At 37.6% G+C, this 21,441-nt stretch overlaps 1 protein-coding gene across 1 annotated transcript in view; it reads right to left on the reverse strand.

Annotated features, from left to right (window-relative positions):
• Positions 1-21,441, reverse strand: part of LOC107726269 (metabotropic glutamate receptor 7-like) — a gene marked incomplete at its 3' end in the record, with an annotated part of 108,100 nt that overhangs the window by 26,516 nt on the left and 60,143 nt on the right. Inside the window, exon 2 of the mRNA XM_016535801.1 lies at positions 13,065-13,281. Coding sequence (XP_016391287.1) covers positions 13,065-13,281 — 217 coding nt within the window. The remainder of the gene's footprint in view (positions 1-13,064; positions 13,282-21,441) is intronic.

Here is a 21,441-nt window from a genome sequence, read left to right on the forward strand (position 1 = left end):
AAAGAGTGAAAAATTTAAGGGGGTCTGAATACTTTCCGCTATATATACATATATATACATATGAGAAAATATTTAAGGTTTACAGACACTCAGCTGAACGCTAATTGCAATTAAATGAAAATGTATGTATGTATAATGCAAATATTTGTTTAAATACAATTAGCTGAAAAATACACAAAACATATTTAAGATTTTTAAATATTCAACTGAATGTTAATTGCAGTTAAATTAACATTTATTAGTTATTAGTTTTAAATTATTATTTTATAATATAAAAATAATAAAATCAGCTGAACTTTTGTGCTTTTTGACCCACTTAAATAGGACTTATTTCCCTATTTCATAATTATTTCTACTGTTTTCGAACTTTGGTTAAAACAATAATTTATGGAAAACTAAAATATACTTTAATGTAATTTCTATTCAAACGTGAATGTCATGTCTTACATATTTGCAAAATGTTGTATATATGTATAAAATATATTAACTTTATATTAAATATCACATACACTACAGATAAAAGAGTCAACACGTCAAAAAGTGTACTTCATTAAAGTATGGCAAAATATTAAATCAATGATTTAAAATGAACTTTAAAGTAATAAATTTAATTTGACTACATTACAAATTGCACTTTTAAAAGTGTTAAGAATCATGAAAGTGTCTCTCTTTAATAAAACTTTTATTTGATTAATATTACATTGTTTGAAAGTACAGTTTTGTGTTGTTTTTTTATAGACTTTTAAGGTTCAAAATACATTACAAGTGTACATTCAACAAAGTGTTTATTTTTAACAAGGGTAGCTTTAGATATAAAAAAAAAAAACCCTCCAAACTGAAAATACCTCAAGCACCAACATTAAAAACATGGAAAAAATAAATCTTCGCTATTTCGATCTTTGAGGACCCCTGGCCCGCTGTACTGGGCATTTCTGCAAAAACCAAAGCTGGAAATATAGAAACTGTCAGTAACTTTGCAACCGCTGAGAACTGGCAAGAAGTTTCTTCCAAATCTCTTCCATCATCAACTGAACGTATAAAGAAAAGGCCATCAGTACATCTAACACACGTGGTTCCCAACCAGCCCGTCAGCGCCAAACCAAAAGACAGCTGTGGGTCACTTCTGACCTTTTGTCTTCTCCCATAGTGCAGTTTGGTGACATTTTTCTTGCAATCTCAGAAAAAAATAAAAATAAAATACATACTAGGGTTGGGCGATGTCTACCAAATTGGCATCGAACGATGTCTACAGTGAAACATCGTGATGGACGATGACATCGGGGAGCGGGGCGGGGTTAGGGGTGTGCCCGAAGCGTGAAACAAATAACGCGTTATACGGAGCCACTAAAAAATGGCCATATTTCCATTTGTTAGGGCACAAAATCTCTGACTACCCACACAGCTCGAGGGACTCTGGGAGAGCTGGAAAGGTCATATCCCATACGTGAGAAGCAGCAATGAACACTTCACAATGAAAACAATCTACTAGACTGCTAAGAACTAATAATAGCAAATATATATTCCATTGTTGATACCGCAGCTTGCAAAGTGCGAAAAATGAAAGCGCTACCAATCCATGCATGAAAATTTACCTTTTATTAGCAAGAAAGAGCAAACATAAAATTAAACACTGCAAAAATCTTGTTAATCAGCATTTGTGTGTGTGTGTGTGTGTGTGTGTTATTTTCCAGTATAAACATCCTAAATATCTTATACGGTTTTATGTTGCAAGTAAATGTATCTAATGTATTTAAGACTTGTTTTCAAAGAATGTATCTTGAATTAAGTTTATGTCAGCTTTTTACAGCACAGTGGATTTGAACAGAACTATGTCTAAACTTTTTTTTAAGGCTGTTTAGGTTTTTTAAACGAAACACTGAAAATACTGATTAAGAGAACCCATTTTTGCAATGCACGACCCTGTCAGCCTAGCACTTTAGCAGCACTTTTGTTACTTTTAATATGCCATTACAACTTCAGCTCCAGAGCAATAAATATTGCCTTGAAAGGCACTGTTCCTCCCAGTCTCCCAGCATGCACCCTGACATCAGTGCCATTAGGAACTCATAGATTTGTCCTTAAGAATGTCTGACAGGCTAATCTATTTTACAGCCTCTTTTACAGGTCTGTTCGGGGGGAATCCAACTGAGGAATCCACATCACTTGATGAAGTGAAAGTTTAGAGACAAGAGCATTGCAAGTAAGAGGGGCACTTCGGCCATCCATTACCCAGTAATGGACTGAGAGAAAAGTAAGAACTGCACACTAATGGAAGATGGGGGTTGATTTCCTGTTGGATCGCATCCATAAATCGAAGTGATTGGCTGTTGATGTCGTAGTGTGGACAGAGGGTCAATTTATACATATTCAGATCAACCATCTATCAATACTTTCATAATTATACAACTACGAAGACAGTTACAATAAAGTAAAAAAAAGGCTTGACATGAATTAAATTTTTTTCTTATTGAATTTTTTAATGCTAATGTTCTTTCAGACCTTGACACTTATTTGTTTTTGTTTTTTTTTCTCCCCAAGCAGCACAAGTGCTCCAAGTTTAAAAATTAAGGAGAGTAATAATACTACTACTACTACTACTAATAATAATAATAATGTGTTTTTCCTAAAAATGATTGAAGGAGACATTTACAAGCATAATAATTTAAATTATAATATATAAAATACACATTTTTTAAAATATTCCTCCTTCAAACTGCATTTAATGAATTAGATTAGTGCATTCTGATAAGCTATATATCTATATGCACTACATGATGTTTGCACGCTGTTTACACAAATCCCCAGTGAAGTCAATTCATCAATTTTGTATGAACTGTCGATGAGCATCTGCTCAGTGCAGTGCAAAGAGTGTTTCATTTGCTGAGTTTTTTTTTTTCTTTTTCTTCACAATCAAGGAAAAAAAAAACATGTACCAATGATAATGCATTAGTGATGCAACAAACAACTTTGCCTCTGTTTTAAACCATTTGTATTTGAAAAAAACAAGAACCACCATTTAAATTTTGGGGAAAATAAAACATAGCTCACAAAGGCATTAACGTTGCACACAACATCGCAGCTGGCTAAACTTGGGGAAGACTTGATCTCATGGGATAGTTGGCTTGTAAGCTAGCATAAAATGCTAAAAGAAATGTGGTCTCTTTAGCTGCTTCTGAATTATTCAGAGCTAATCTGTTTTGGACTGCGCCATTGCTCTACAACACTAATACTCAACTGAAACTACATGCTTTCAGAAAAAAAAAGCTTCAAATTGAGCTAAATTAATTGGTTTTCTCAAGGAAGAAAGCAGACTGGGGATTTTAAAATGGAAAAGACATTAGTCAAAATTAATGTCTAACACCGAATGCTAACACTTTTGTAGCACCAATGCTCTTTAGTCATGGACGCAAAAAAAAAAAAGTTTATTAAAATACTTAGTCCTCAGGCATTGCTAGATATGAAACTACAAGAGTTCAGGCTCATGTTGGATTTCAAAAGGCTAAATCTGACTGGTTCTTGACAACAAACGGTCTGTAAACAAGAAGAAAATATAAACCGCTCATAATTTAACTCTCATCTTCTCATATCGACTACAGATTAATGAATCTGTGGAATAAAAGCAGACTGCGGAGGGAAAAAAGGCTACTGGGGAAACTCCCATGGCGCATTGCTCATGTTTTAAAAATTCTGTTTGAGGAAGCCAGCGAGACTGAAGCTTGTCTTTGGGCCTCAGCTTGTGGTATTAATGTAGGATTTGCGGTTCCTCTGTTCCAGCAATGTATCTGGCTTTTAAAGTCATGGAGATCAGCCTGGGCTGTACTGTGGAACCTGCAGTTTAAAGCACTTGCCCAGGCCGCAGGTATTCAAGTATGCTGCGCAGCACACCTGAATACATTTGCTACTTCAAAAAAAAGCACCCGAGTAAAATGAGTTACACCTCTTTTAACCCAAGCCTTGGGGCCTGAAGGCTTGTTTTCGATGCATGGCTCATAGTTTCGTGTTCAGAGGGCTGGATTGGAGTCGTTAAGCTGTCTTGAAGATTTATTGTGAACAAACTATGTTGCATATTGAAGTCATGAGTTGATGATTAACACATTGACAATTCATGGGATAAATGAGGAGTATAACCTCACACGTTCCACCCTAATCACTTTTCATGAGGTATAGCCAACAGCAGTTTGAGTGGCAAAAACATTTGGCTAAGCTAGCATAAGCAGCAGACTGCTGTTGGCTATACCTTAACCTTATTAATAATTAGTAAGGTAGTTGTTTATTTAGGTATGGGGTAGGATTAGGGATGTTTAATATTGTATAGAATATGCGCTTTATGTACTAATAAACATAATAGGCATGCTAATAAGCAACTAGTTAAAAGTGAGAATTTTTCCATATGCTAAAGTATTGCAGATTTTAGCGTTAACATGATGCTAAGCTAAAAATGTGATACTCTAATGTTCTCTGACTTCACCTGTTATTTTTTAAAAGTCTTCAAGTGTTGTAAGCCATGAACCAAACCAGATGCCTATGAGGTGAAACATATATTTTACTTTTATTGCAAAATATGCATGTATATACAAATATTTAAGCAGTTTGAGAGCTGTAACAAATTATCAGTCATGTTTCATTTAAATTCAACAGAAGCATATCGATGAACAATCTTGTACCCCACAGTAGATCTGCCTTCAAAGTTACCTTTAAAAAGTCAAATCATGGAGAAAATAAATGGAGTTTTCACTTCCGGGGCCCGACTATTGCACCTTGTTCTTTTCACTCATTTTTACATGATGGGATTTCCTTTTCCACACCACATGCAAATCTACCTTAGAGTTTTGCCAAAACAAAGTATTTTAGGGCTGACAATTTTGCAGTGATACCCTAACATTCTGCATACATAAACAGCTTAGTAGGTTTTAGAAAGGAACTGCAGATGTTCTGCACCAAAATCTTGAAACATAGATCTCATTACTGTGATATAAAATGACTCATACCATGATATAAGATTTTGCTCATATTGCCCAACCCTACAGTGACGGTTCTCTACCAGAGCAGACAGATGCCCATTAAGTGCCAAGTGATTGGAACAAAAAATAAATAAAAAATCACACCCACTGCACAAACTCTGACCTGCGTCTTGTCTACAGGTCAATTGCACTGTGTATCCATGCAATGCTACTTTAATCATTAATCAACCGTTCAGTTTACAACCATCAAACAAGCCCTTAACTGAACCCCTATTGATCAGGGCGGAGCTCCAGTGACAATTTTGGCAAAGGTCGAGTCATACCTCATTAGTCCATCACTATCCACCGTTTGAGCCTCTGCTGTCTATTTCAGAGATGGAATGGGAAAAAATCTGTTCATTCCCAGTGGATCCTTCTCTCTTTTTCAGGCATTTCAGCTTCCAATGTACTGGCTCACGAAATAGGGCATAGTGGCACAGAATTCCCTGCATGTACAATTTGTGGGCCACTGGTGCTGATGGAGAAAGGTAGAGTTCTGGGAGGGGGATGAATAATGTATTGGCGAAAGGCTTCGCTGTGTGAAAAGCTCTTGTTGATATGTTGGCGCTGTGTTCATCGCCTGAGAAGAACAGGGGGAGAGACATCTTAATAACAGCTTTCCCCATTCAACTCGAGACTCCATAGGCCTCCAAATTGTTACCTGAGCCCAAGTCGAGTCTATGTGACTGACTTGCTAATAGCCATCTGCCTCTACTTTCCTTTAATCTGGTGCTATTATGAGATTTAAGCCTGAAATCAACCAAGCGATTACAACCCAGAAACGAAGGGCAACTGTCTACATACGCACTAAGGAATAGCAAGGTCTTTCCAGGGTCTAATTCACAGCAGTGCACTTTCATGTCCTAGTTTGCAACTCTCGGGCTAATCTCTGTGGTTTGTGGGAGATTGAGAGGAACCGAACCTACCACTTTCCAAAGAGAATTTAAGGCAAGACAACTGTGAAATTAAAGTGACGACCACTTCCACTGGGGATGACACTTATTGCTGAATTGATTCATTCCAAGCAGGGAACTTTTTCAATCTTGGTCCACTTAGTCCATCTCTTAAAATAATCCAGGATAGTGACACCCACACTAATGAGTTCCCAAGTTAATGATTAAGACAAATATCAACAAATATCGATCACATTCCATGAAGACATGTCTGGGGGCAAAGAATAAAACTTGTAATTTAGCATCAATTAAGATTCTAAGAGCTGGAGGCCACAAGCATTTATCATCGGATGTTCAGGTTCTACTGGATCCTGCGGCTGCAGAGAAGAGAAAGTTAAGAAACTAGGATTTTTTTTCTGACATCTGAGTTCCACAAAATCTTACTCTAGTGCACTTTAGGGATAGAAAACATGTCAGAGATGCCTATGTTGACAGTGGCTTGGTATAACGATGAATTTCAGGGAGACGGTATGGTTCATTTTATCATCTGGGCCTTGCAGAGTTGTAAACAACATCAAGAAGTTTGAATTCAGATATATTTGGTCTAAAATAAGCTCAATAATGAATGCACTGCTATACTTGTAATGATCTTGGATCATTTTATGCTGCTCTTAAAATTACAAATGACCCCGCAGATGTTTAATTTGCAACTAAAAGAATACGATACCACAATTCATGTTGCCAGAAGTGACAGTGTAGCACCAACACTTAAATGTACACCCACCTCATTAATGTTTAGTCCACGGCCTCAATTTCTGTCAACACTTTCACTATTGTAGTCATTATGTGACAGCAGTCTTGCCAAATGAGATGCTGTGCTTCCTGAATGGCATATTTACACTGATACAGCCAGAGATAATTATTCTGTTCGAAAACATAGAAAGCTGCTTTACTGCCTACATAGGCAGCTGCCTAGTAAGATGACAGATTTGGAACACTCTGCATATACAGTATCTTTGCATGAGAGATTTGTTCCTGCAGCTCAAACAGAATAGTATGGTGCTAGCAACACCAAGATAATGGGTTTGACTCCCAAGGTATGCATCAACTTATAAAAAATTTTAATGTAAATGTAAGTCGCTTTGGATAAAAGCATCTGCCAAATGCATAAATGTAATCAACTTACGGTTGATTCCAGTAGAGTTTGTCATTAGCATGTTGCTAAGCTAACAGTGTTATAGCACAAAACATATAACACATGCCTATGATGCTGTCTAGGCAAATTTTGAAACATAATCTTTGTCTCTTTCAGAATGACCCAATCCTGGATATGATTATTATCTCAAAAGCAATGAAATGATATAAACACACTGCCATTTTGAAGTCACCGATTGATCAATGACTTCTGACAGAGTCCTATCATAGGACTACTTAATGGATACTTAATGATCTCATTACACATGGATAAAACTGCAGTGGACAGAGGCTAATTAGCGGTAATTGCAAGACTGTTGCTATTAGTGATGTACTGAAATGACAATTCCTGCCTAAAACCTGCAATATAGGGCTGTGGATAAGGGGTATATGTTAGCCTCTCACTGCCTGTATAATGCATTGGGCAGACAGGTGAATGGTACAGTCACGCTCACTGTCTGTTTGAATTTCTCTATGCGCGTGTCTCAGCTGTAAACACTGTCTAATAACTAGACCCTGCACCTAGCAATGTCATAGCAACCCTAGCAGCCACATAGCAAAATTATAATAATAACTACTCAGAACGCCGTAGTAACCTCACAGCAACACCCTGCAGCTAACAGTACCTTAGCAACCTTACAGAACACTCAAGCAGCCACATAACAAAATGTTGACAACCACTCTGAACATCTTAGCAACTTTATAGCAACACCCTGACAATGGCTTAGCAAAAACCCATTACACCTTAGAAATTAAACAGCACCATCCTTACACCAAAACACTCAGAACACCATAAGAATCTCATAGCGACAGCTAGCAGTGCCTTAGCAACCACTCAGAATATCATAGAAACTGCACAGCAATACGTTAACAACCACTCACAACTGCAACATCCTATCAACCACTCACAGCACCTTAGCAACTGCACAGAAACATTCTAACAACAACTCAGAACACCTTAACAACCTCATAGCAACACCCTGCAGCTAGCAATGCCTTAGAAACCACCCAGAACCCTGTAGCAACCACATGGCAACATGCTAACAACCACTCAGAACTCCTTAACTCCTCGTAGCAACACCCTAAAACTAGCATTGCCTTAGTAACAATCCAGAACTCCCTAGCAACCACTCAGAATATCTTAGAAATGGCACAGTAATGTGTTAACAACCACTCAGAGCAGCAACATCCTAACAACCACTCACAGCACCTTAGCAACTGCACAGTAACATCTGCATCACACATTGCCTTAGCAACCACCAAAAATCACTAGCAACAACTCAGAACACCTTAGAACATGCACAATAATGTGTTAGCAACCAGTGAGAGCAGCAAGATCTTAACAACCACTCATAGCACCTTAGAAACTTCACAGTAACGTCCTAACAATTACTCAGAACGTCCTAGCAACCTCAAAGCAACACTTTGCACCTAATATTGCCTTAGCAACCACATAGCAAAATGCTAACAACCACCAGAACACCTTAACAATCTTATGCAACACCCTAAAGCAAGCAATGCCTTAGCAACCACGCAGAACATCTTAGAAACTGTACAGTAATGCATTACCAACCACTCAAAGCGGTAACATATTAACAAAAACTCACAGCACCTTAACAACTGCACAACAACATCCTAACAACCACGAAGAACACTTTAACAACCTTAGCAACCACCCAGAACTCCCTAGTACCCACATAGCAAAATGCTAAGAACCACTCAGAACACCTCCACAGCAATACGGCCAAAACCATTTAGAATGTCATAGCAACAATAGCAATGGTAATCTAGTAATTTCCTAACAACAACCCAGAGCACCCTAGCAACTGCATATTAAAATGATATCAACCACTCAAAACTACATAACACACTAACATCATAGCGTTGGGTTTTGAGTTGTCTTGCTTTAATCTGTAAAAAACATTTCTGGAACTGATGAAAGAAACAAGAGTTTTCACTCACCAAATAAAAATTGTATTCATAGTAGAAGAGAGCCTGTTACACTTCTACAACCTCCCAGAGCTTGATTACATCCAAACCACAAAAAGCCGCTTGACAAACAAACTCTCATTTAATATGAATCAATCCGTTTTCTCCTTGGCTGCCCTCATCTCAGGCATGAGTGTGTTTATTTGGGCAAGATCATCTGAACACTCTAACTACTCTAAACCAAATCACATCCTCGGCAGGATCTGTTGAAATTTTGATGAGAGATCAGACAACACTTGAAGTCACTTCTTTGCAGTATTAAGGACAGGTTAGCCCTTGGGATGTAGTGTTGCTTTCGTCAACGAAAATTATGACTAAATATCGTCGTCAACGAACCTTTATTAAAAACTAAAATTAAAACAGGCCGCCAAAAACAACACTATTGGGATGTCCTGAATTTTATTGGATGCACAGAAAATCAATGGACAAATTCTAGTCGATGTAAAGTACTAGATGATGTGCAAAATGTGAAAATGTGTGATCAGTCAAGTCAGCTGTGAAAAAGCTATAAGAACCTAGAAATTATTGTGAAAATATATTGGTACAATATCTTTATTCCAAACAAAAGACTAAGTGCTCTCTTTTTTTTTTTAGAATACTAAATTGCTAAATCTCATATTAGAGGTAAAATGATACTAATATCACTACAATATTCTAGAAAATTAAACAAGAATCTGCATAAAATGTGTATAAGTATTTTCATCTTTCAATGCTAACAACCACTCAGAATATCTTAGCAACTGCACAGAAACATCCTAACAACCACTCAGAAAACACTCTGAAGCTAGCAATGCCTTAACAACCACCCAGAACACCTTAGTAACCGCACAGAAACATCCTAACAACCACTCAGAACATCTTAACAATCTTACAATAACACCCAACAGCTAGCAATGCCATAGCAACCACCCAGAACTTCCTAACAACCAAATACTAAAATGGTATCAATCACACAGAACACCTTAACAACTGCACAGCAACACCCTAACAAGCACTCAGAACATATTAACAATCTTACAATAACACCCTGCTGCTAGCAATGCCTTAGCAACAACCCACAACTTCCTAGAAACCACATAGCAAAATGCTAACAATCAACCGGAACACCTAAGCAACTGCAGAACAACATCCTAACAACCACTCAGAACATCTAACAATCTTATTGCAATACCCTGCAGCTAGCATTGCCTTAGCAATTACTCACACCTCTTTAGCAACCACATATCAAAATGCTAACAATCACAAAGAGCACCTTAACAACTGTGCATCAGTGCACTCACAACCACTCAGAAAACATAACAACTGCAAAGCAAGATCCTAACAACCACTCAGAACATCTTAATCAAATAACAACACCCTACAGCTAGCAATGCCTTAGCAACCACCCAGACCTCCCTAGCAACCACTGAATTTTTTTTTTTTAAATCACACAGAACACCTTATAAACTATGCAATGTGTTAACAGTCACTCAGAACATCTTAACAATCTAATAACAACACCCTGCTGCTAGCATTGCCTTAGCAACCACCCAGAACTCCCTAGCAACCACTCAGAACAACTTAGCGACTGCAAATAAATAAATACATAAATAAATCAATTCAACAACGAAAAAGGTGGTTTAATTTTATTAATCTTCATTGATTTGTATGCATGATTAGTCATTCAAACAGCTGTCCATTTCTTTCATGAAGACTGTGCCAATGTATCCTTAATGCATTCCATGAAACATCCAGACCACTGCAACACTCAATACAGCATCCCGAGGGCATTCAATATGCGTCTTTTTGGAAATGCTCTCAGGTGTATCTTCTCCTCTAGTGGACATAAGTTCAGTGAGCACATTTAATTCGAATCAAACGTAGCCCATTAAAGTCTTAATGTCAGCGGTTATGAACACACATACAAACATAATGTAGCTGAGGATAATGAAGTCGAAGGCATTCCACATCATACAGCGTTGGGTTCTCAACCATATGAAAAAGTGTTTCCTTCATCTCCCACAGGATAAGCGCTGTGCCACTTGGGCACCAAAGCAATAAGAGTGATAAACAGTGCGAACTGCCACTCATACAGGATAATCAAATACGCAAATTAGGATCATTAATAACTGTTTCCACTCTTCAAATCCTGAGTGGACTGTAAATCACTTCATAAATAAAAATTAATGAACAAGCCGGGGTGGTTGGCAAATCTGGCATGCAAAGAGAAGATGACAAATACCTGAAGGTAGGTGTGGACGTAGGTGTTTCGTTTGGTTTAATTTCAAAATAGTCTGCAAAAATACTCGCACGAAGGAGAAGTGAAAAACGACTTGTGATAAAGTGAGAAATGTTGCTAATCTGAGCTCCACCGCACTGTCAGAAGAGATAAATTCCACCTCCCTGCTAAATTGGACAGCAAGCCCAATTAACAGAATTTGCTGAGTGCTGAAAAGTCTCTGAGGTTGTGTGAATCCAGAATCCATATCTGCTACAATATAAAGATAGTTACTTACAGCTTTCTATATGACATTTTGTATTTTTAATTCAAACTTCTTATTTGACATAGCAGGTTATAAGATTAGCCTTTACCAAGCATTTATCCTGTTGTGTTCCATGAATGAGACTCAATGTCCCTATCAGTAAAAGTACAGTAAAAGAACATTCGTTATCCGCCTAAATTTGTGGCCATAAAGTAACCACAGCAAAACACCCTGCCAAACAGCTCTGAGCAATGTCGGTTTTGCCAACATACATTCTGAGCCAAAATCTATCATAAGAAGTCTTTCCCTCTACCTATTTCTGAGGGAGGGGCTTCATAAAAGCAGGAAATGATCAGCGCGTTTATGGGAGAAGGGACCAGCGGTGTGGAATAAAGGTAAATTATGTGAAAAATAATGCATTTTAAAAAAAAAAAAACAAGCATTAACACATGTTAGACTGCACCCCATAAACACAATCAAGCCTAGAAAAATACCACTGAACCACCCCTTTAAGAAAATAAGGATGAAGTCGAAAAAGGAAAGTCCTTGAAAGATTACTTTTGAATAACTGACAAATAATTCTGATTCAAGCTGAATGACTCAAGCTGACAAATCATTCATAATAAAACTAGAAATTTGTATATTATATATTGCATGCGCAAATATGGTCAGTTTTCAGTTTTGTACAAATTGGTGTATATATCATTTGTTAATACGACAATACATTTGTTTTTGGTTTGATGAGTCTTTAAGGTAACCAAGCTCATTATTAAACAAAAATCAGTGTGATGACTCTGTGAGGTGAAGAACCGCTTGGGCTGTTGCAATTCATCCCAGATCCTACCAAACAGCCGCGAGCACTGCGAACGACTGATTTTGTGAACCAGTTCCACCAATTCATTAAAAAACACAAGAGAACAATTTGTTTACAAATCAACCAGCCCTACAAGACTTCTCATACTTTTCTTAAGAAGTGTGAAACAATCATGAGGTTATTTTGTTGACATACCACAGGCTCCATTAAGCAACCCCAATTACTCATCAAGGTTACACCTTACCATCTAATTTGTTCCCTAAAAGGTACAAGTCAAGTTCCAGTAATTATCTTCACTCACTAATGAGGGAGACACATCACACTTTGTTTTGCAAGACATTTGTGTGAAAAGTGTCTCAGAGACACAACATCCCCGCCGTTAACAGACAATTGTGTTATTTACATATTCATTTATTTGAAAGGTGAACTTCTTGTTGGGGGAAACACTGCAAATTGATGGCTTGAAGCTGTCTCAAGCACTCAACTTTGTATTGCAGAGATGAATGAATAAAGCAACCCAAACATTTATCACTGAATAAGGCTTGTTTTTAAAAAATATAATCTGTAAACACTGATGAAACTGACAGGTTGTCATTAGTACAACCAAAATACGTCTCTTAACAACTATTTTGTTTACTCATGCAGAGACTGCTTTGAGTTTTTCATGACTTTATCTTCAAAGACTTCTTGTTTATTGTTTTGTCTGACTCACCCGCTTCTCTGGAAATCTGCATGAAGGCCTCGACACCTTTCTCGCCGTAGCTTCCCTCCGAGGCCACCGTAGACACGTAGTTCCAACCCATCGATTTCACTATGTCCACCATGGCCTGCGCCTGGAAGGAGTCGGGAGGTACGACGCGAGAGAAGAAATCGTACCGGCGGTCATCGCTCAGCTCTGGAGCGGTGGAGGCGTAGCTGATCTGCGGAATCTGAAACCAGACGAAAATAAGGTGGTTAGATTGACGGTCGCTGCGGTTGCTAAACTGAGTTGGCCCGATTTTTATTTCCTTCAGTTCTTATAATGGAAAATGATGGGAGTGTTTCCCACCGTGATTCCGTATTGAATGTCAATTACTCAAACTTTCATAGGCAATTGTATCTGCCGCCTGTCTCTTTGACACTGTCATAATATGAATGCTGGTCTACTGTGGGTTTTTGCAGTGAAACTTATATCAAATGGACACTGAGACAAGGCTGCGCTGACTTTGGATCCCGCTCTACTGACGTAAGTGATACTTACTTAAATGAGCTAATGTAACGCTACTGTCTTTTTTTTTTTCCTCAAATATTAATTTTATTGAATAGAATGTAATTTTTTCTTAAATGTATGGTTGTTGAGCGTCACTGTAATTTGTGTGTTCAATGTTGAGCTGGGTTCAAATGTTTGGTAGGAAACAAAGTTGGTAACAATTTTACTTGAAGCCTTTACGTATAACACATATATTATAGAAATATTATGATTAAATTTGCTTACAATTATTTATGAAAAGATACATTATCAATATATTTTCAAAAGTAATTGTAAACAAAGTTAAATGTATCATAATATTTGCAGATTCCTTGTTACATCTAAAATGTAAAACTTTATAAAGGTGTAACAATGAATGAATAAATAAATAAATAAATAAATAAATATATTATCATAAATTATATTATAATAAATATAGAGATAGAGAGAACGTTCAATGCAATATAAGGTGCATTATACCAAAGTTAATGCATTAAAAATACTTTTATAATGCATTATATATAAAGGCTAGTGTTACCAAAAAGTTTACTTAGCATTACACAACAAAATTATTTTCACATACAATATAAAATATACAAATAATATTAAACAAACAAACAAATAAATACATTGTAAACTCATTTAAACTAATTGATGCAAAAAAAAAACTGAATCTCCATGTTAAGATAGACGTATTAAAAAAATGTATTCTTCTTGGCAACAATGTCTGTTTGATGAAAATTATGATTCTTCCGGTTGAAAAAAAAAAAAAAAAAGCATTTAACAGCAATTACATTAATACTGAAACATATTGAATGCATCACAATACTGTATCTATATGTATTTTTAGCAATGTCCCCCAGCCCTAATCCTGCATGACTATGTGGTAAAACAAAACGTCCAATCCGCTGCAGTTTGGCATATACATAATAAAAATGTGGTGTCTGGCAGATATCAGAAACAAACAGAAATAGACTTCCACATCACCCACCAGCTGTCGGTGCAAGCTGCAGCACTACATTTATCATCTTGGACAAGCTGCATAATATACTCATTGTTTTTTAGTTATGTAATGAAACAGCGAGTGCTGCATTTAAGTCATTCACCTCAGAAGAGGTCATGCTGAGTATATACACAAACACTAAAACGGTCACTTAACACCGTTTAGCATAAAATCATCGTACCGATTCTACTCCCATGTGCTCCTAATGTACAGTCAAGGATGACTGCAACTCTGAAATTTGACAATTCAACCTCTAGGAAATGATGAACTATCTCCTGGAACAAAGCTTGTTACGAAGTTATGAAAATGTCCTTGGCTGAGGCATCAGACCCCAGATGATCATCAATGACGGCCAACAACATTCAGGCTATTTTCCAGTGTGTTCAATAACCACTTGTTTTGAGTCAAATTGCAGTATTAAAGGGGACCTGAATATGTAAATGTCTTCACACAATTTCAGATAAGCTAATCTGCAGCAGTCCTCACTAGCAAGCTATCAATATCCCGCATTATCCATCAAAGCCCAGGCACGTTTTCTATTTTCTGACAAATGCTTTGTCACATCTTCTGCGTCAGAAGTCTTGCACTCAAATTCTGAGCAATACACAGTTATATTATCAAGGCATGCAAAAGCATGCTGTGCCCAGGCTTCATATGACATTTTTTTTCTCTGTTTAATCAATAAACACAGTAAAGTAACCTTGAAATGACCCTCAATAGGCTAGTGAACAAAAAAAAAGTTATGTTCATTTCAAGTACATATCTGGGGGAAAACACATCAACATTATAAGGGGAAGTTGATGGGACACTTGGAGAAAAACAGATCCACTGTTTGCCCCCTGCAACTGGTGGGTGAACTGAAAAAATAAACTGTCCATGAATAATGATTATGGACCATGAAACGGTATTAAAAAGGTGACACTGCGAATATTTGTTTAAATCATACGATAAGTTAGCTCCTAGTACACACAAACACCATCCTAAACACTCAACGCTCTAGCAGGCTTCTAAGAAATTCAACATATCCTTTGAAAACTTCAAGACTTAACTTGCGCTCAGGGCTTTTTTTTTTTTTTTCCAATTATCTTCAAGCTTTTTGTCCATTTGACGCAGGTCTGGGATCTTTGACCAAGTCAGGCCAGATGAATTCTTCTGAAAGTTAATTCCTTTCTCTGAAGAGGGCTTCCTGCTCGACAGCCAGCTAAGTTTAGCCAAACTTTTTTTTTTTTCAATTAGCCTTTTGATCTCACTTGATTTAATGGCGAGCTAAGCTTTTCCATTAAATCATTTGTTAAGTAAGAAAATATATAAGGGACAGAAACATGGGGATGGGTGTGAGAACTGTGTGCTTTTGAGAGAAAAACACCAGCGTATTTAGTGGTACATAAGCTGAATAAACAAAAGTAACGTTCATGTTGCACTGAGAATGGTAGTCTTGCATTGAAAGCTGTTTTGAACAGTGCATTGTCCTAAAACTCTTTTGCAAGCTGTCAGTTTCTTTGCTAAATATTTCTCTTGGCACACAACTATGTTGGCTCTTACAGCGTGAATGCAATTTCTGGAAATCTCAGAACATTTTGGAAAGAAAATGCAGAACAAAGCATATTTATGCACTGAATATTAAATTTTAATTTTGTTATTGCAATGAAGAAAGAAAATGCAGCAGGGAATGGAAAAAGAGTTATGGGGAAAAGAGGGAGGAATGGAAGCTAATGTGATTAGGTTGGTTTAAACTTTTCTTGTCCCCGGCTCAAGGAGTCAGAGAGCTCATGCTAACTGCTAAGCTACAAACAGAATCAAACAACACAAACAGAGACCCAATAAATGTATAGTATCTAAAATCAATGATATTTACCACCAGTAATAAATAAAATCTTTTTTTTTTACTTCCCCCTTAAAATATTTAAAAATCCTTGAAACAAGATAAATTTACTTTAGAAGCAACACTACATAAAATATTAAGACTTGTTTTCAGAGAATGTCTCTAATACAAGAACATTTGACAGTTTTTACCATCTTTAAAGTATAAACGGTTACACTTTACTTGAAGGGATGTGCATAAGACTGACATGACACCTTCATAATCATGACATGACACATGTCATGAATATGAAGGAGGTTTTATGCATGTTTATGACAACTGTCATTAAGTGTCATTCAACAAGTAAAAATCACAATTATTTTGAGTTGGAAGCCATGGAAAATTACAAATTTTAAAGTTGTGGAAACCTAACCCTAACCCTAAGTCAGAATATGTGGCAAAACTATTACTTTCTGTAAGCCATCCTGAGACACTACCTCATTTCATGAAATCAACACACAAACTTAATAGATTCTTAATTGTATTTTTTACTTAAATGTTGATACAATGCACAATTTACAGTTCCCCCAGAGTTTTCATTCAGCTAATAATAAAGTGTCATAGTTAAAAAAAAAGTATGTGTCATTCAGAAAACTAATATATATATATATATATATATATATATATATACACACGACTGCATTTTTGGTTGTTTTATGGGAGACATTTTTGCACTACCATCACCAGCTGAAGCAATTACAGGTTGCCTCTTTCAACTCAAGTTAAGGTCCTGAAGCAAGAACTCGCCTTTCAAGCTTTCCAATTCAAAGAATTTCTTCCAGAAAGAGTTTCTTCCACCCCGCAGCAAGCTTTGACTATCCGCACCTTGAGGAGTCTGAAGGAACAGATCTCATAGCCCCAAATCAGGGTATAACAGAGATCGGCTTGAGGTGAGACTTAAGAGTTTCAAAAGCAACACCCCTCCTCATTCCTCCATCTTTCTTGTCTTTCACACTCTTTCACAGACATGCACATAATATCAAGGCCCTGGATCATAGCTTTAGCCCTTGTAAGCTGTCAACTGTGTATTTATGTGTCTGTGTGGATGACAGGAAGGGTCGTGATGAACATTGTTCGGCTTAGAAATGGTGTCCCATTATCGGACTCCATTATCTTGTCTATCAGGGTGACTGATCTGAAGGTGGCGGATACTGTGTCCACAGAATCCAGGGGCCTGTCTTGTGTCAAGTCAGGAGGTGTAAGAATAAGGTGTCCAGTCGGGCTATCCATCAGGTGAAGGTGTCTTTTATTCAGCCACACAAACAGAGCCTAAATAATTGTGTGGCATCTTGTGGCCTTCTCATTCTGAAGTGATTACTGGTGTCACGGTAGAAACTGGTGCCTAAAGCAGGATTGCCAGTGTGACGATCAGATAATTCTGGGACTGAGAAACTTGGAGGCATGTTTAACTGATGCATTTTGCTTTAATTGTCCCTCCCAAAAGAGAGAAAAAAAAAAGACTCGGCCAAGATTGTACATTCGGTGTATGCCAAAGCAGGCAAGCATTTACAAAATCCATTTTGTTTTCAAGACACTTGAGTCTTATTATCGCACCTAAATAGCTTCATACCATCTTGCGCCTCACACTTTGTGCTTATCTTCCAATGTGATTCTCCTTTCTGAATTACGATCAAACCCCTCCAAAAGTACTCGGTCCATAAATAAAGGTGCTGCGCAATCTGTATTTGAAGAACCATATTGAGAAGAGCTTCTTTAAATAAATGTCTGGACCAAGCTACCAGAAGCCAAGCAGCATCTCTCACCATCATTTTCTTTTTTTTTTTTTTGTATTGCTATCATTATTATCTACAGCTGCCTTGCGAGCTAGTAAACACTTCTCCAGGGTTGTCACACATCCAAACAAACATCCTCATAAGTCAACATTTGGCGTTCAAAACAACCTGAAGGGTTTTTTTTCCACCTGCCAGTGCTTAATGCGGTCATGACCCTGGAGTCCTCTGCCTGGGCCAAAGACAGATGAGTTTCAGGATACTAGATCTGCCTTATGACCGCTGGGGGTCATTTTTTGCATCCACTCAAAAGGTCAGGTGTGTTGACAGCACTCATAAAAAGAAACAGACGAGGTATTTGACAATGGACTGACCCGGCATTGATCGGAGGTGGAGTGCCTCTGCCTGAGTGAAATGGAGAATCACTGCAGACCGAGGCTACAGCATTGTGACATAGTGGATGACATTTCCAGTGACATTTTCTCCCCCTCCATTTTCCACCCAACATGAGCAGAACTGGTGACATTAAGTTTTATGGTGGTTGAGAACTTATAGTACCATTAGAAGGTAGCACCTTCTAAAGTAGCACCATTAGAAGGGTAAATTTGTAACTGGATAGGGATCAAGATGAGATTGTCATGTCATTCCAAACTTGTGACTGTTCCGGTGAACTTGAAAGGAGATGTTTACTCTTTTCCACTCAACAAAAGGCTGTCAAGTTCCAAAAAGGCAAAACAGCACCATCAAACTACCATAAAAGTCAATTTGTGCACAATATTTCAAGTTTTCTGAAGCTTATGGGAACTTTGTGTGAGGAACAGACCAGAATTTTAGCCATAATTCACTGGAATAATGTACACAAACCAATGCTGAACCAACCAAGTGCAAATTAAATTCATATCGACGACTTTTATGGAGTTTTTATCCTTTTTGGAGCTTAAAGCTTGACACGAGATATACTTTTACTGTATGGAAAGAGTAATATGAACATTCTTCAGAATTTCTCATTTTATGTTGAGAATTTAGAATTTATACTGGTTAAAATGACTTGAAGTTAAGTAAACGGTTTTGGGACTGAGTAAATGGCTGGTGAAATGCTTTCGGCAACACAATGGCATTGTTCACCCTGATGGTGTTCGTTTACATCACATGGTACGTTGTTGACCATGCCATTAACATTAACGTTATCACCTGAAGTAATTACACCATCAACCACCCATTTCAGTAGACTTTCACACAAGGAATCTACCAACTGGCCCGAGGCCGACAAACAGGCCCCACCGAAAGCTGGGGATTACCTGCATATGCCTGAACTTTAATTGCAGGGCTTTGCATTCCCAAGCCAGCTCAACCCTTGACCCTTAATTAGAAGGACTAGATAAATCACAGAGAAACTCTTGGGCTTCTGAAGGCTGGGGGAAGAGAACAGCCTTGACCATCATGTACCGCAGCTGTGCCTCGTGACTCAGGTCTCTGACGAATGTCTATGTCAACAAATCTTGAAATAAAACAACAAATGTAACTACCATGCCACATGCTGGCATCTCTAATGTTCTAATATGTGACACAAGGACCCAGAATGAGTCAAGCTGAGGAAATCAAATTAATATGCGGCGAGTGCCGTTGATGTGAAGTTCATTTGCCTGGTCCTTAGCGGTGGCAGATTTTAATCACTCTGACCCGCTGCACAGAGGTGCAGCAAATCACTGATTTCATTACAAGTGCACATTCTTCCATGCCTGCTGCTGACTGTTGACTGAAAGAATAGCGGCGCGGGTTCAATTCCTTGACACATTTTATACGGCATGGACAATGGTGCATGGCAGTCCCTAGGGTGAAGTAGAGGGGAGCGAAACATCATAATGTCAATAATCACTGTGCTCTGGGAAGACCTACAGAATTTATTTTCCTTTGTTAATGTTAACGTTGTTACACTAACTCTCTTACAGGGAGTTAATCCTACAAAGCACACTCGAATGGCATAATTCATCACATGTGAGTGTACTGTCATGGAGTAGATTATTCCTGTTTAATCAGGTGGTTTAATTTGTCTGTTCTACACGTCTCAGGAAACCAGTGAAGAGATCCGCAAGTAAATTTGGAGAAAATCGTCATTGTTTAACAACATCCTAAAGAATAATCCTTTGTCTCACCAACAGAATTACTAAAAGAGTGTCTCACTCCCTACATCTCATAATAAGGAGTCCATTGTGGATGTGGATATCGAATGGTGCTGCAGGGGAAAAAGCTTAACAATTAGGTCAACAAGAAAGGTATGAATCTTTCCCTAATTAAAGGCTGCAGTACAATAGGCTACAACAATGCTACAGTACATGTATGTCAGAAAAACCCAAACACTCAAAATGACTGAGAGCTCAAAGACTTCTGATTGGCTAAACAATAGCGGCTTGAAAACAGACTAACTTTTGCTGCATACAGAGTTAAGGGTTTTCACTGAGATGTTGTGGTTTCTCAGAACAACTATCTGTCAAGTAGTAGGGACATTTTATGCATACTATTCATTAAAAAAAATCACTGGTAAATTGTCTTATTTTTTTCTAAAGGTTTTAAATACATCATGCTTCACTTTTCATTAAAGCATATTTGTAAAGCTCAGGTTTGTTTATTTTATTCTTTTTAAAGTAAGAATAATACACTGGTTATGTAGTTATATTGGATCATGGATACTCTTAACTACAGCAGCAAGTTCTTGCATTTTGTGACAATTGGATCATGAAAAGCCTCCAGCCAGACTAACCTACAAAACCTCAAAAAAACGTTCACTCTCAAACATCAAAGATTCCCACTGCTAGAAACCAAAACCACATAAACTGAACAAACTCCAGACACCATATCCTAATACCACTGCTGGGCCGTACACAAACATGCTCAGATCCTACTGCACAAGGAGAAAAATATAATTCCCTCTAAAACAATGTTTACTTGCTCACAGCATTTGTTTACAACGAGCTGATACAATTTTCACAGTATCCTGGTATTAAAGTGCCCCTATTATGCCTTTTCGAATATTACCTTTCATGCAGTGTGTCATGTAGCTGTATGTGAACATAAACTATCTGCAAAGTTGTGAAGCCGACAGTGCGCGATAAATAAAGTTGTCTATCAAAAAAAAAAGTCGGCTCGCAATCGCCTAAACGAGTCGTCAGGAATTCTAATCTTATTCTGTTACGGCTCTACGTCACAAAGTAACACATTTGCATAATGTCTGCCCACGTTCTACGTCGCCAACTTGCCCGCCCACAAACA

The sequence above is a fragment of the Sinocyclocheilus rhinocerous genome, unplaced genomic scaffold, assembly GCF_001515625.1.
Source record: "Sinocyclocheilus rhinocerous isolate Xijiao unplaced genomic scaffold, SAMN03320098_v1.1 scaffold1267, whole genome shotgun sequence".
Taxonomy (NCBI): domain Eukaryota; kingdom Metazoa; phylum Chordata; class Actinopteri; order Cypriniformes; family Cyprinidae; genus Sinocyclocheilus; species Sinocyclocheilus rhinocerous.